This window comes from Eufriesea mexicana, unplaced genomic scaffold (genome assembly GCF_001483705.2).
Source record: "Eufriesea mexicana isolate 0111107269 unplaced genomic scaffold, ASM148370v2 scaffold10051, whole genome shotgun sequence".
NCBI classification, from domain to species: domain Eukaryota; kingdom Metazoa; phylum Arthropoda; class Insecta; order Hymenoptera; family Apidae; genus Eufriesea; species Eufriesea mexicana.
In genome coordinates this window covers 68,022-82,445 of record NW_016917902.1, presented here as the reverse complement: position 1 = coordinate 82,445, position 14,424 = coordinate 68,022, and the positions used below count along the sequence as shown (strand labels likewise).

The 14,424-nt window shown below is 28.0% G+C and overlaps 6 protein-coding genes across 6 annotated transcripts in view; 5 read left to right on the top strand and 1 right to left on the bottom strand.

Annotated features, from left to right (window-relative positions):
- Positions 1 to 17: 17 nt before the first annotated feature.
- Positions 18 to 1,792, top strand: Hpf1 (Histone PARylation factor 1). Its single transcript, XM_017908146.1, has 5 exons — positions 18 to 158; positions 325 to 882; positions 954 to 1,102; positions 1,177 to 1,415; positions 1,482 to 1,792. The coding sequence occupies exons 1-5, from the start codon at positions 24 to 26 to the stop codon at positions 1,790 to 1,792; spliced, it is 1,392 nt and encodes a 463-aa protein (XP_017763635.1). The 5' UTR covers positions 18 to 23.
- Positions 1,793 to 2,135: 343 nt separating this feature from the next.
- LOC108553291 (myotubularin-related protein 10-B) lies at positions 2,136 to 5,135 on the top strand. The gene is made up of 10 exons (XM_017908132.1): positions 2,136 to 2,440; positions 2,577 to 2,771; positions 2,884 to 3,039; positions 3,125 to 3,249; positions 3,327 to 3,479; positions 3,551 to 3,855; positions 3,952 to 4,098; positions 4,155 to 4,327; positions 4,387 to 4,557; positions 4,665 to 5,135. Exons 1-10 carry the CDS (start codon positions 2,378 to 2,380, stop codon positions 5,133 to 5,135), a joined length of 1,959 nt encoding a protein of 652 aa, XP_017763621.1. The 5' UTR covers positions 2,136 to 2,377.
- A 465-nt stretch (positions 5,136 to 5,600) lies between these two features.
- On the top strand, positions 5,601 to 6,996 carry LOC108553290 (probable dolichyl pyrophosphate Glc1Man9GlcNAc2 alpha-1,3-glucosyltransferase). Its single transcript, XM_017908131.1, has 5 exons — positions 5,601 to 5,953; positions 6,049 to 6,321; positions 6,400 to 6,564; positions 6,631 to 6,832; positions 6,900 to 6,996. The coding sequence occupies exons 1-5, from the start codon at positions 5,790 to 5,792 to the stop codon at positions 6,912 to 6,914; spliced, it is 819 nt and encodes a 272-aa protein (XP_017763620.1). The 5' UTR covers positions 5,601 to 5,789; the 3' UTR covers positions 6,915 to 6,996.
- Positions 6,997 to 7,035: 39 nt separating this feature from the next.
- LOC108553283 (probable dolichyl pyrophosphate Glc1Man9GlcNAc2 alpha-1,3-glucosyltransferase) lies at positions 7,036 to 8,216 on the top strand. Its single transcript, XM_017908120.1, has 3 exons — positions 7,036 to 7,128; positions 7,612 to 7,757; positions 7,817 to 8,216. The coding sequence occupies exons 1-3, from the start codon at positions 7,036 to 7,038 to the stop codon at positions 8,214 to 8,216; spliced, it is 639 nt and encodes a 212-aa protein (XP_017763609.1).
- On the top strand, positions 7,700 to 10,646 carry ND-39 (NADH:ubiquinone oxidoreductase subunit 39). The gene is made up of 8 exons (XM_017908129.1): positions 7,700 to 7,757; positions 8,649 to 8,774; positions 8,940 to 9,148; positions 9,225 to 9,518; positions 9,709 to 9,875; positions 9,937 to 10,068; positions 10,133 to 10,328; positions 10,417 to 10,646. The coding sequence occupies exons 2-8, from the start codon at positions 8,729 to 8,731 to the stop codon at positions 10,588 to 10,590; spliced, it is 1,218 nt and encodes a 405-aa protein (XP_017763618.1). The 5' UTR covers positions 7,700 to 7,757; positions 8,649 to 8,728; the 3' UTR covers positions 10,591 to 10,646.
- A 1,950-nt stretch (positions 10,647 to 12,596) lies between these two features.
- Positions 12,597 to 14,424, bottom strand: part of LOC108553298 (leucine-rich repeat-containing protein 4) — a 2,835-nt gene continuing 1,007 nt past the window's right edge. Inside the window, exons 3-4 of the mRNA XM_017908141.1 lie at positions 14,193 to 14,315; positions 12,597 to 13,658 (exon numbers count right to left, since the gene is read on the bottom strand). Coding sequence (XP_017763630.1) covers positions 12,597 to 13,658; positions 14,193 to 14,315 — 1,185 coding nt within the window. The remainder of the gene's footprint in view (positions 13,659 to 14,192; positions 14,316 to 14,424) is intronic.

Below are 14,424 nucleotides of genomic sequence, written 5' to 3'. Positions count from 1 at the left end.
AAACAAAAAAAAAAAAAAAAAAGATGTCAGACAATGAAGGAGAGCAATTTAAAGTTTATAAAAATGACACGCGAATTCCATGTAAATATGGAATTAAATGTTATCAAAAAAATGCAGTTCATCATAAGAAATACAAACATCCACCTACAAAAGAAATAGTATGAATTTTATATTGTTTTATCTATTTTACTTAAAATTTTATATTGTACACATACTTGCTTTATAACAAAATACTTTATTAATTCGATATTAATTTATGTTATTAATATTTGCTATATTATAATTTTATTTTTTATTTCAATTTTCATTTAAATATTTATGTAGGAAGAAGGAAAAGGAGTAAAGTATACAGCAATAAGTAAGAAGAGAAAGAAGAAAGATATCAATCAAGAATCAAATAGTTTTCCAGCAAAGAAACTACAGAAAGAAGATAATGAAATATTTTATGAAGATTTGCACAGTGCTGTATCTACTATAAAAAATAATATCCCAGAGAATAATGATAATCTCTGCAAAGTTATTAAAATATCTGAAAATTTAAGTCATACAGAGACTGTAAAAAATCTAAACAATCTAATCACCATTAGATCAGTGTTAAAAGGTGCCAACATTAATATTGAAAATGATAAGATACCTTCAGCTATTGCCAAAACAATTATTTCTCATTTATTTCTCACTGATATGCCAGAAGATTTCTTTCAATTTTATGAATTTTGCAAAAGTATATCTGAAAAAGATCCTTTGAATGCATTAAAAGATCTTCATTTGCAATTAGTAGGGCCTTATGACATATTCAAAGAAGGATTTGTAAATTGCAAAATTAAAGATAAAGAAGCACTGTTATGTCATTGGAGGTATTATTATGATCCACCAGAATTTCAAGTAAGAAAATTATAACATAAAATGTTTTATAATTATATGACATGTATTAATTAACTATAAACTTTTTGTAGACAATTATCAAAGATAATGGCATTGATGGTTTACATTTTGGTTATTGGAGAGATGATATCTTAGAAACGCCTGTATTTGTAGCTAAGAACAAAGCAACTTTAAATTGTATATTTGAACCTATTGCAGAAAATATATTTAGTTCACTTAAGTAAGTAATAAAAGGAGTTACTAATTAATGATTAATAAATTAATAATTAGGACAACTTTTACTTTATATTACAGTGAATATATTAGAGAGAAACTGATATTGGCCTCTCCATTTGAGAAAATTCGTATAGCACAATTACATCAGAAACTAAAAAACTTTGCAAAGAAGAAAAAGATAAGTTTAGAAAAGAAAACAGAAAATATGCAAGCCAGAGAAAAACAAGTTGTTACAAGAACCTTTCATAAAGCTGGTATTGTAGTACCGTACAATAACAAAACTCAGTTGGGATATAGAGATTTGGCTGTAACAGACAGTAAGTTATTACTAAGAAATTAACTAAATAAATTATAATATAATTAATTTGTTGTGTTTATTATAGATGAGCTACAAAAAATTCTAGAACAAATAGAACATACTCTTACACCTGAGGCTAAGAAGATATGGGTGGCAAAACTAGAGGAAATAATAAGATTAGCAATAATCGCAGCCGATGAATGTGATTTTGGCACAGTTCTTGAATTAGGTCATGATTTATTTTCTAGTGGTGTTTCTTCCATTCAAACTAAAACACTAAATTTATTGTCTCTTGCCTACAATTTTTTGCAAAGACCACAGTTGTTGCACATTGTTCAAGCTCATTTAAAAAACAGAAGTAAAAGCTTAGATCTAAGTGTTCTTCAATTTGATTAATTTACACATTAGAAATATTAATAATTGTAATAACAAAATAAAGTAACTGAGAAAAAAATTGATTAAGGATGGAAGTTAACAAGAAAAAATTGAATTAAAAGAAAATAAAAAATGAATTGTAATTTTTTTTATACTAAAACATATGATTAATTAATAAATATTTATTATTATTATGTTTCCAACTTTATTTCAAACTATAAAAAAGAATGTTCTATTCTAATAAAGCTAGAATATATAACTGAAACCCATGTTACATAATGTGTAATTATCTGTTATGGTGAAAATCACGAACTGAAGAATTATAGCAATGACCGAATGCGAAAGCAGTGGACCAAGAGGAAACGGTAGGGAAGATTGTTCAGGATGGTTGAAACACGAGCTTGTATCAGGATTTCGTTCCAAACTGGGAAGTGAATATCTCCAAACACAAAAATGTCGTGCCTTCAATTCACGATGATAATTTACGGGATCAGACAAGAATGGAATTAAGAGGAATCTAATAAAAGCAGAATTGTACACTGAGCGGATTTTAATTTCTATGATTTTAGTTTATATTAATCAACAGCAATCGTTCAAACGTTTGCGATGGAAAGTAAAAGCTGCAATAATTTTATAAGTTATGTTGGTCTGGAGGAACATGAAATGCAGGTAATTGTCAAATCCATTTATGTAAACATTTAAACATAACCTCAATCTTAAATTTTTGAAATTTAATTTAGCGTTATTATAATTATTTGTTTTGTTCATTGCTGAATTTAATGATAATTTAATGTATTATGTATAGCCGTTAGGTTCTAGTCGACGTAATTCTTTGTCTGAGAACAATATTAAATTGTTACCCGGTGAAATTTTGATCACCAAAGCACAAAATGTTCTCATGTTTTCACCTGTTAGTGATTTAAACCAAGGAACATCTGGTATTCTATCTGTTACAAACTTCAAACTCACTTTTGTTACAGCTGATGACGCAGGTAGAGAAGTAAGTAAATCTTTTAGTGACTTATAAAGTTCAAATGTATTTCTAAAATTGCAGTTTTTGTTTGTTTATTGTTTAAAGGATAAAATAAAAAAACAGAATATTTTACTTGTAGGATGTGGCTCGTCAACAAAATCATCTTTATGGATATATGGACACATGCTTAACGAACATAGAAGATATTTATATAACCATAGGAGAGAAGAAAAGAAAATTGGTACCTGGAAATACTGTACCATCTAAAGTGAAAGGGATATTTATTATTTGTAAAGTAATTATTTTTCATACTTTGTTACCAACAGTATATCAATTTTTGCATTACTCATTTTTATTGAAAGATACATTATGGATTTTAGAATTTACGGACATGGTCGTTTTCTTTTAAATTTTCACCTATTGGAGATGGGAAGAATCTTTTACAAGTGTTGTTACATCATGCTTTCCCTAGCAGACATCAATTATTATTTGCTTACGATTATGAGTTAGTATTTTAAATAAATATTTCAAACTAACATCAAAATCTGTCAAATTATTTATACTTTTTTTGTTCAATTTCAGAGAAGCATATTATAGTAGCCTTGATAAAGCTGTTCGTCTCTTTCGCGATAGCTCAGATTGGAATAGTGAATTGGAACGTATCATACATAACGAAAAACTTAGAAAATTCTGGAGGCTATCTACCATTAATATAGACTTTAAGCTTTGTCGTAGGTAAATACAATTGGTTATTAAATATTTGATAGATTTCTATTAATGTACAATAAAGTAAAATTTTTTTACAGCTTGTCTCGATATATAATTATACCAGCTTCGATTACTGATAGTCAGCTAATGGATGCAGCTAAGCGCTTTCAAGGCAATCACCCACCAATTTGGTCTTGGTCAAACGTACATGGTGCAGCATTAGTAAAAATGTCTGAACTTTCGCCTTTAGTTACCAATAGAATGCCAGAAAACATTATGTTCGAAAACGTTCGTAAAAGTCATCCACAGAAAATGCCGCCAGTCGTTTTAGAGCTAAATAAAGGCATTAATGTGAAATTAATAGCAATAGCGTTTTCAAAATTTGCAACTTTGTGTTCCCCAGGTAAATTGAATTTATTCATAGAAAACATTTTGAAACTATGATTGATAAAGATTATGGGTATTCATTATTTATTTATTTATTTATTATTAATTTCAGAAAACATTAGACAGTTTTGGTTACAGGATAATAATTTTTATTCGCTAGTGGAAAACACAAAATGGTTGAAGTATATATCATACTGTTTACAAAAAGCTGTTGAAGCTTGTGAACATCTCCACTTAGGATCCTCTGTTATTTTACAAGGTGATATTTTGATATAATTCATGTTTTATTTTTATTTTAATAAAATTGATTTTCAGAAGGTGCAGGCACGGATCTTTGTTGCATTATATCAAGCTTAGTTCAATTATTACTTGACCCTTATTTTCGAACAATAAACGGATTTCAGTCTCTTTTGCAAAAGGAATGGGTTGCTGGTGGACACCCATTTTGTGATAGATTAGGTCATATTGTTAAGAGGACATCAGAGAAGGTAAAGCTGACTTGATTCTAATTATTTATAACTTAACAATTTTTGTTCCTTTTTTATAGTCTCCATTATTCCTTTTATATCTTGACTGTATCTGGCAATTAAGTCAACAATTTCCAGCGGAATTCGAATTCACGGAAACGTACCTGACAACACTATGGGATGCTGCTCATGTTTCCATTTTCGATACGTTTATTTTTAATTGTGAAAAAGATCGAGTGGCGGCAGCTACGGTAACTTATTTAAAAGTCTATAATATTTAGTATACAGATATACTAATTTTGTATTAAATATTTGAAATCTATAAGAAGCATCATTTCTAATAATACATGTCTTTTAGGATCCAGAGAAACCTCTTGTTCTACGAAGCGTATGGGATTGGAGAGAACAATTCAGCGATCAAGATATTTTATTATTTTATAATCCCCTTTATAATTTCCGCAATACAGATTCCAAGGAAAAATGTGTGATAAAACCCCTATACAGTGTCGCTAATTTAGAGCTTTGGACTCAGTGTTATTTTCGATGGATACCGACTCTGGAGATTTGTAATGGTGGACAAAATCATATTGAGCTTTACGCAAGATTGTTACAAAATGATGTGAATCAACTAAAGATGAACATAAATGGCAATTGTGGATCGCCTACTGGTAAATCAAACAACTATTCTGTTCAAATGAACATTGATAGCTTTTATCCGTTTTCAAATAAAAAATCAGAAAATACTGTGAGCACACCGATCATGAATAGCTCCATTCTTGCAACAGAAAGTTTATTAGAAGCGCAATCCTTGATCACTGCGACCGACTGATGTACATATCTCCTTAATATTTGTTTTTTCACTTGTTAAAAAGAACAGAGTACTATAGGTAAATCTATAGTAGTTATATGATGAGTATTAGAAGTATTAGGAAAAATTCTCTTAACCCTTTTAGTGCCAAGTTCGTATAGCGTTTGTTAGAAAAAAAATTGCAAGTTGTAACTGAAAAAAATAATTGTCCTTTATTTTTTTGATTTATATTAAAGATTTAAATGATTTTATGTTGTAAATATGAATCAGATTTTTTGAAAAAAACTTACATAAGAATTTAATGCTCTTTTTTATAATTATATCTGATTCGTTCAGTTTACTTTTTTTTAATTTGGTACTTAAAGGATTAAACATTGCGAATTCGCATTTTAAATGGTATGAAAGTTTTCCTTTTTATACTGTAAGTTACATTGTAAAGTAGCAAAATTAAGGAGAACTGATATTTAATAACACGTGGATGTTATAAATTAAATAACAATGAAACTATTTTTTGTAGAAAAAATTATCAATGATTTAGTGATTTTTCTTTTTATCCCTTTTACAATCCATGTATTTAAAAAAAATTACTATAGAGAATGGAGTGAATATCAACAATACCTGTGTTGGTAGGACTGGATAACCGCTTAGTTTTCTGAACCTACTTAAAAATGCCGCATGAGATACTTTTTAATAGTAAATATTACAGTTAATAATATTTTTTCTACACTGAAAAATATGGAAAAAATGAATTCCATGTTGGAAGAAGGAAATGTGAATAAAATTGTTCTTCATGTATTACTTCTCACCACGTGCTTCAAAGTGCTTCTAATTCCTACGTAGTATGTCTTTTTATACCTTTAAATAAATTGCTATACTTTTTCATCTTCCTTTTTGTTATTTTAATTTAATATTCTATATGTTATTTGATGTTTAGTCATTCCACAGATTTCGAAGTGCATCGTAATTGGCTTGCCATAACACACAATTTGTCACTTAAAGAATGGTATATAAATGCCAAATCACAATGGACTTTGGATTATCCACCACTTTTTGCATGGTTCGAGTACTTTCTCAGTCAAATAGCCAGATTCATAGATTATGATATGCTGAAGGTGGAAAACCTAAATTATGCATCCTCCAATACTATTTATTTTCAAAGAGGCTCTGTTATAGTTTTAGATTTAATATTTGCTTATGGAGTTAAAGAGTAAGCTACTCATTAAAATAATATTAATATTTCTTAATCAAAAGGTAATATTTAAATACTTTACATTTGAAATTCCAGAGTTGGAAAAGTACTTTGTACTACCTTTGATGAATATGTTATCTTCATAGTTTTTTCACTTTGCAATATGGGATTAATAATAGTAGATCATATACATTTTCAATATAATGGATTTTTACTTGGTATTTTTTTACTTGCTATTGCAAATGTTTCTAAAATTAATAAACAGGTAAATAAGACGCAATTTTATTTCTACATATGAATTAAATAACTTATTTTCTAGATATCTATTTTATATGGAACACTGTTGTTTGCCTTGCTGCTGAATTTAAAACACATTTATTTATATGTAGCACCAGTGTTTGTAGTCTGGTTACTCAAATCATATTGCATGAATGGTGGTTCATTCTTCAAACGTTTCTGTCTGCTTGGAATCATAATTATTATTACTTTGATAATTTCATTTGGTCCATTTGTTTCACAATTACCTCAGGTAAACAATAATATTAAATTATATTCTTTTTGTTCAACTGATTATAATTATTTTAGATAATTTCAAGGTTGTTCCCATTTAAAAGAGGTTTAGTACATGCGTATTGGGCAGCAAATGTTTGGGCATTATATATAGGTATAGATAAAGTAACAGCTTTAATTTTAAAACAATTAGGATGGATGAAAATTGCAAGATCAGCAGTAATGACTGGTGGTTTAGTACAAGAACAGTTATTTTTAGTTCTACCCACTCCTACTCCATTTATAACATTTTTATTAACTATTTTTACAATGATGGTAAGTACTAAGTTCTCCAGTAGTTTTGGAAATAAAATTGGAAACTAATGGAAATGATATAATGAGGTTATAAAATTAGTGAGATTAAAATTTGTTTCAAAAGTTAAAATGGTAATTTAATACACATAAATAGAAATAAAGTATTTATATCTCATTTAGAATTGTTATCAGCTCTAAATTGCTTGTTTCTTTATAGAATATTTAAGCAAATTTTATTTAGCTTATAATTTGGAAAATAAGGTCTAAAAATACATAATTTGCTATTTTTTGCACAGTAAAGTGTAATATGAGTAAATTTTAAATACCAATTCACAAATAATTTTGTAATCTGATATTCAAGGCATTTTTATAAAATGCATATGAATCTGAGAATAGTAGTTACATCATTTAATACTGTCCCTCAATATTTTAATTTATGACCAAACTATATTATGTCTGTTAATTATAATATTATCATTATATTTAATATTATATAAATTACAGCCTGCATTGTACTGTTTACTAACTAAAAAAGACTACATGAATCCAAAGCAATTTATACGATGTTTAGTTCTTTGCGCTTTGAGTTCTTTCATGTTTGGTTGGCATGTACATGAGAAAGCTGTTTTAACTGCTATTATACCATTGTGGTAAGTAAAAAATAAAACTGATTAAATACAATGTCAAACAATTTTTATATATTTTCTAGCATATTGGCAGCAAGTAATAAAAATGATGCTAGAATCTATCTAATTTTGAGCAGTGCTGGACATACAGCTCTTTTACCTTTACTCTATTTAAGTAATTTAACACCACTGAAAATTTTATTACTTTTAGTGTATATGATTGCATCTTTCCTAGCTTTCTCTAAGAAATTTAAGCTGGATTTACTTTCTTGTCATGAATACATATATGTGATTAATTTACCAGTATTAACAGTATATGAAACAATAATACATAAATTAATATTTGGTGAAATGCTACCATTTTTACCTTTAGCTTTTACTTCTATATATTGTGCTATAGGCATAGCTTATTCTTGGATACTTTATTATTATATGTTTTTACAATCCAATGAAGTTACTTATCAAAAAGAGAAAAAATTATGAAATGTATATTTTGTACAATTTAATAAAGTACAATATACAGTTAAGTAAAAATTAATTATTTATATAAAATTTTTTTTTTTTATATTTATTACATTTTTCATTTTCTAAATATCGAAATCGAATCACTGAATTTCTAAATCGAAATCACTGAAGAAATTATAATAATTTATTATTTCATTTTACACAAATACTTAAAAATACTTTCTATGATATCAATTTTTATACCAGAATAGTATATTTAGTTCATTTATCAGTAAAATATTGTGAACTATTACTAAAGGTTATAATAAGGGTTAAAAGTTACTATGTTGAATAAAACTTTCATGATTTTCTTCAATTAAAAGTTTTCGAACATTTAAATCCACTTTTACATTTAACTAAATGAGATTTTCAAAATAAAATATTTTTATTATATATATTATATAACTTTAGGGTGTATTTACAACATAACTTTCATTTAAAAACATGTATAAGCTCATTTAACTACTCCGCCATTATTCGTAAGGCAAAGAATGATAAATATGGCGGCTTGGTTTCCCAAAGTTGTACGTCTGATAAGTAAGTTTATTACTTCCATTTCTTTATTATTTTATTTTAATGACATTTTTATAATAGTAATAATTTTAGCACAATTATTAATTCAAAATCTATGTGCATTCTAAATATATCAATATTTATTATAATTATGTAATAATAATGATTCGAATTATACGAATTATACAGAGAAACAAAATGTGTACCCTGTTACCTACATTATACAGAATTATAATTATTCCTCACAACCAAGGATTATTAAAAATCCTACTACTGCCAGCTTAAAAAGGGGTACTGGTGGTCGTAGCTCTTTTAATGGTATAGTTTGTACAGTATTTGGATGCAATGGTTTTATTGGATCTAATTTATGTATTAGGCTAGGAAAAATTGGAACTCAGGCAAGCAAATACAAATATTATTTACGTATGATTTTTAAACTGTTGAAATTATATGTGTATTGTGTATCTTTTACAGCTCATTCTTCCCCATAGGTGTGATCCATATTATGTTAAAGAGCTAAAAGTTGGTGGAGATCTTGGACAAGTTTACTTTCAACCATTCGATCTTAAGGATGAGAAATCTATAATCAAAACCATAAAATACTCTAATGTTGTCATTAATTTGATTGGATCAAAATATGAGACATCAAATTATAGTTTTGAAGATGTGCATGTAGAAGGAGCAAGAAGATTGGCTAAGCTTGCTAAACAATGTAACGTCGAACGTTTTATTCAAATGTCATGTTTGAATGTGAACAAGACACCTAAGGTAGGTTAAGTGAATAATTTTTTATGTTTTTAACCCAAATTTTAGGTTCTCCTTAATATTTTTTCTTTACTTTGCAGTATGTTTGAATATATAAATTTTGTAACCTGATTCATTCTATGCCTTGTTTTATTGCTTTTATCAATATCATTTGACAATTATTTATGATATAAATTATACTTTTGTTTTCAAGCCATTACTATTGAAAAAAGGTTCAAGAATATTAAAAACAAAATGGGAAGGGGAACTTGCAGTGAAGGAAGAATTTCCAGAAGCTACTATAATTCGACCATCAGTTGTATATGGACAAGGGGATTCCTTTATAAATCATTATATGCATAAGGAAAGAACAGTTTTGAAGTATGTTTAATAATAATTGGCTGTTATTAATTTTAGTTTTTACAAACTTCATGTTTTATAGCTTGCACCTACCATTGTGGAAAAAAGGAGAGGAAACTGAAAAATGGCCAGTGTATATCTCTGATGTAGTTTCAGGCATTGTAGCAATCGTAAGAAACCCTGATACTGCTGGTAAAACTTATCAATTCATTGGGTATGTAGTATACATAATATTGCAGATACAGCTTTATGGAGGTTTAAAATATCATTTATTTTAGCCCAAAAGGACACAAGTTAAAAGAGTTAGTTACTATGATGTTACATATGAAAAATGAAGCTTATGAATTTCCATTTGAGATAATAGATTTAACGAGTGGTTGGAAAGGTTTATATTCTATGCTTAAAGTTAATCTTAGAGAACCATTTTATTCAATACATCCTACTTTGGATTTATTATATGAATCATTGGAATTTGTAAGTGTACTCCAAGTTTTTAATTGGCTGAAATTACTGTGCATTAGTAATTTTACAATAAAAAAAATATTCTTTAAATTTTGTTTAGCATCATACTAGTGATAATATAGATCCCAGTTTACCAACTTTAGAAGATTTAGGAATAACACCAATTGAGTTTGAAAAACTTCTTGAATGGAATCTATCACCACATATGGATAATGTTAAACTAAAAAAATTCCAAGAAGTAATACCATTCAATACGCAGTCTATTTTAAAATGAAATGTTTATATTTAAAGATGGTAGAAGGATTTAAATAAAGGATTAATATAAAGGTATATTGCTTCAATAAATTTTAAAGTTACTTTTGCTTAAACATATTTTTTTGTATAATAAAGATTATTCTTGATGTTTTTATCATTTATTAAATGACAGACTGTTCTAACTACAAGGTTACAGTGTTTATTAAGTTTTGTTATATATCATGTGATAGATGTTGGTAAAAAATATAAGCTAGTTTGGTCCTCGGTTATTATGCTGACCGAAGGCCACGCAGACTTTACAAATGACAAGAGGAAAAATGTTTCTCTCTCGTCTTTCTTTGTAGTTAAAAGAATGGTTTTTCAAATTTGAGTCAAAACTTTCATAAACTAGTAACAAAAAATCTTAGTAACTATATGGTAATATATAATAGTAATAACAATAATTTAGAAGAAAGAAAACTATCTTTCCCGAAAATTTTAGATTGTTAGTTTTAAATATACATAATAAAATCGAATTTTTTATTAGAGACTGCTTTTGTATTCAAGGAAGACTATGCACATGTAGAATTCACATGATTGATTAACTCTCAGAAAACCAAAATGTTTCTGACTAATTTCTTAAATTTAATAATGATAAAAATTAAACGAAAATACAATATAAATAAATTCGCAATACTTTTAAAACATACAAATACAAGAAGAATAGTTTAGTACTGAGAGTTAATTTTTTTCAAGATGAAGCATAAGTCAGCGGTATTTATATCCTCCAAATCACGCAAATTTTACTCTTTCACCAAAGCATCCTTAAATAAGTTGACCTTATTATATCCTTATTTCCTATATACTTTCATTATCGTTGACAAAAATTATCTATTAAACTCTGTTTGTTAACTCTTTGTTTTATACACTCAAAGGTACATTAAGAAGTTATATTAATAGATATTATTCATATTAAGGCATTTAATAAAATTTCTGTAGTAATTAACACATTCGAGGTGGATGTCTTACACATTATTTAATTTCATATATCTTACACATTATCCAATTAGTATAATCAATGAACTATTAAATACTTGATATGCATTAGTATACAAAAAGCTATTGGGAAAATAACCTTTTACATAAATGAAACAATAGAAAAATGTGTAAACATTAAAATTAACATTCGTTTATAATTGGACAAAAGAAAAAAAGAAATTAGTCACGATTAAAGTTAATTAGGTTTCAAGAACTAGTGGTTCTTAGAAATATTCTCCCAATAAGATTTTAGCCTCGAATGGGTTAAAAATAATTTAATGAACGAAAGCTTGTATAAACCAAAGAATTAACGTGATATGATGTGATAAACGCGAACACCTCATATATTTGGAATCATCTCTTATTTATGGAATAAATCCAAAATGGATGCAGTTTCACGGACTCAGTTACATGAGTCAGTTAAAGCTCATAGTTGCATGCTTAAAATTGTACAAGTTGTAATAATCAAACAATGAAAAAAGTTTCTTGTCAATAATATCATGGAATAGATCTACAACATGGATAGATCTGCAAATTTCTATATAAATTACTATTGATACAGTTATGTCTGTTCTGTATAAGATATAATTGAAATTTTATTTTTGTGAGCTATTTGCATTATATGAAATGACCTATTACGAACATGATTTAAATAAGAAATAAATTATGAAAGAGGTTTGATACATGTTATTTTTGGAAGTTCTTATTTAAATACTAAAACAAGAATGATTACTTTCTCATATCAGTATGGGTACTATTATATCAAATATGTCATTAATATTATAAATAAATAATTTCAGAAAGTTAATTGTTTCTTCATTTTTTGCTTTTAGGCTTGACAATCTATAAGAATAATAAATTAAAATATATGTTGAATTGAATAATCACATAATTTCTGTGCAAATGAAAAACTGTAAATAAATCTATTCCGACTAAAACTCTTCATAACAATTGACTAGATCCATAATTATATACAATAACTAATCTTACAAAGTAAACTTGAATTCATTAAAAAAAATTTACAGATAACAAAAGAAAAAAGAACAAAGTGGTTGGTAGCATAAAGATTTCAGTGACACCAGAGCCCAAGTTGTCTTGTACAACATTATCATGACACATGGCAATTAGTTCAAAGTCTACGAGGTTCATGGGTTTCCCATTATATTCGATTGGCGAAATACAATAATTCTTCTTTTGAAATTCGCTAATAGTGCCATTGACAAAATCGCTCTCCAGCACGTTATGAGCTTGACAATCACATGGAAAGTGGTTGTCGATAGCACTGATAGAGCTCACTTCTAGGTTGATGTCTCTAGCGTGACGGGGTGCTTCCAGTACATGGTTTCCATGAAATCTTAACATTTCGATACTGTTTTCGTATCGTAGAAACAATTTCTCAATTAAATCAATTTTATTGTTTAGTATATTCAGTCGATCTACGTGAGTAAGTCCAGTGAAGGCGTCTTTTTCAATGATTCCCAGATCACTTTCCTGAATATTCAGAGACTGCACATAGGATAAGCCACGAAACGTGTAAGATTGAAGGGAAGATAAGTCCATATAAGTTAGCTTCAGAAGCCCAACGTGCTGGAGACCATCGAATGCATCTGGCTCAATGGTTCTGATTCCTGTCGGAAATATTAGGCGAACTACATTTGTTAAACTTGAAAATGCATGACTGTGGATTCTGAGCAGTGGGTTATTGCTTAATAAGATTACACGAATGTTTGATGTACCGGCGAAGGAGTAGTTCTCAATATATCCTATTTTGTTATTCGCCAATAATAATACCGATACATTTTGTAAAGCAGCGAATGAGAATTTTTCGATGAATGGTAGCGGAGTATGCTGAATGGAGAGTTCGTATAATTTACTTAAACCTCGAAATGCGAATGGACGTATTGTCGAGATATTGTTACCATCCATTGTTAACTTTCGTAAGACTCTCAAACCAGCGAACGCGTCGCCTTTTATTACTGGAAAGTTGTTCTTTGTCAATGACAATTCTTCCACTGTTTGAGGCAGCTGTTGAGTAGGAATATCTTTTAGCCCGCCTGTATTGCAGAGAACCTGTGAAGTTGATTGATTTATTACGAATTTGTTACAATATTTGAAGAAAAAAAAAAATGTTTTAGATATTAAAAGTGTTATTTTATTGTTTTCAAAAAGTTCCTTTTTTGTCAGTATATTATCAAAATTGATAAATTACAGTAATGTAAGCTGCATTTGATTTCTATTTGCCTAATTTATTTCTTGTAATCTTATCTTTTTGTTGAAGCATTTGTGCATTTATGTCAATATTCAATTAAGTTTTGTAAATTAACCCTTTTAGATTGTATTAGAATGTTTATACATAGAATAGTGTAGTATACAATTAGTTGATATTGCATGTGACATTTATTCTCCATAAGCCTAATTAATTGCATATAAACATCAAATTTAATCCATGGTAATAACTAATCGATCTTTAGCCCAAATTTGATTATAGTACTGTGATATTATTATAGAAACTATCAAAGAATATGATCTTTATAGTGATTTTTATTAATTTGAAAAAATTATGTTTCATTGTTTCTTTCTCTTATTTGTAAATACTACTATTACCTGCTTTGGAGAAAGACAAATACATTCTGCAGGGCAATTCCAATTTTTCACAGTAGTAATCTCTTGTTCTAAGGTAAGCTTTGGACTCAGTGTCACTGTCCACAACAGGTAATAAATGCAGATCTATAAAAACAATAAAAAAAAACAGGGATGTAAGGGATACCTAAAAGAGACAGAGTTCTTTTCGAGCATGTAAATATCTGACTATGTCCAAGCACACGAATAGGAATGC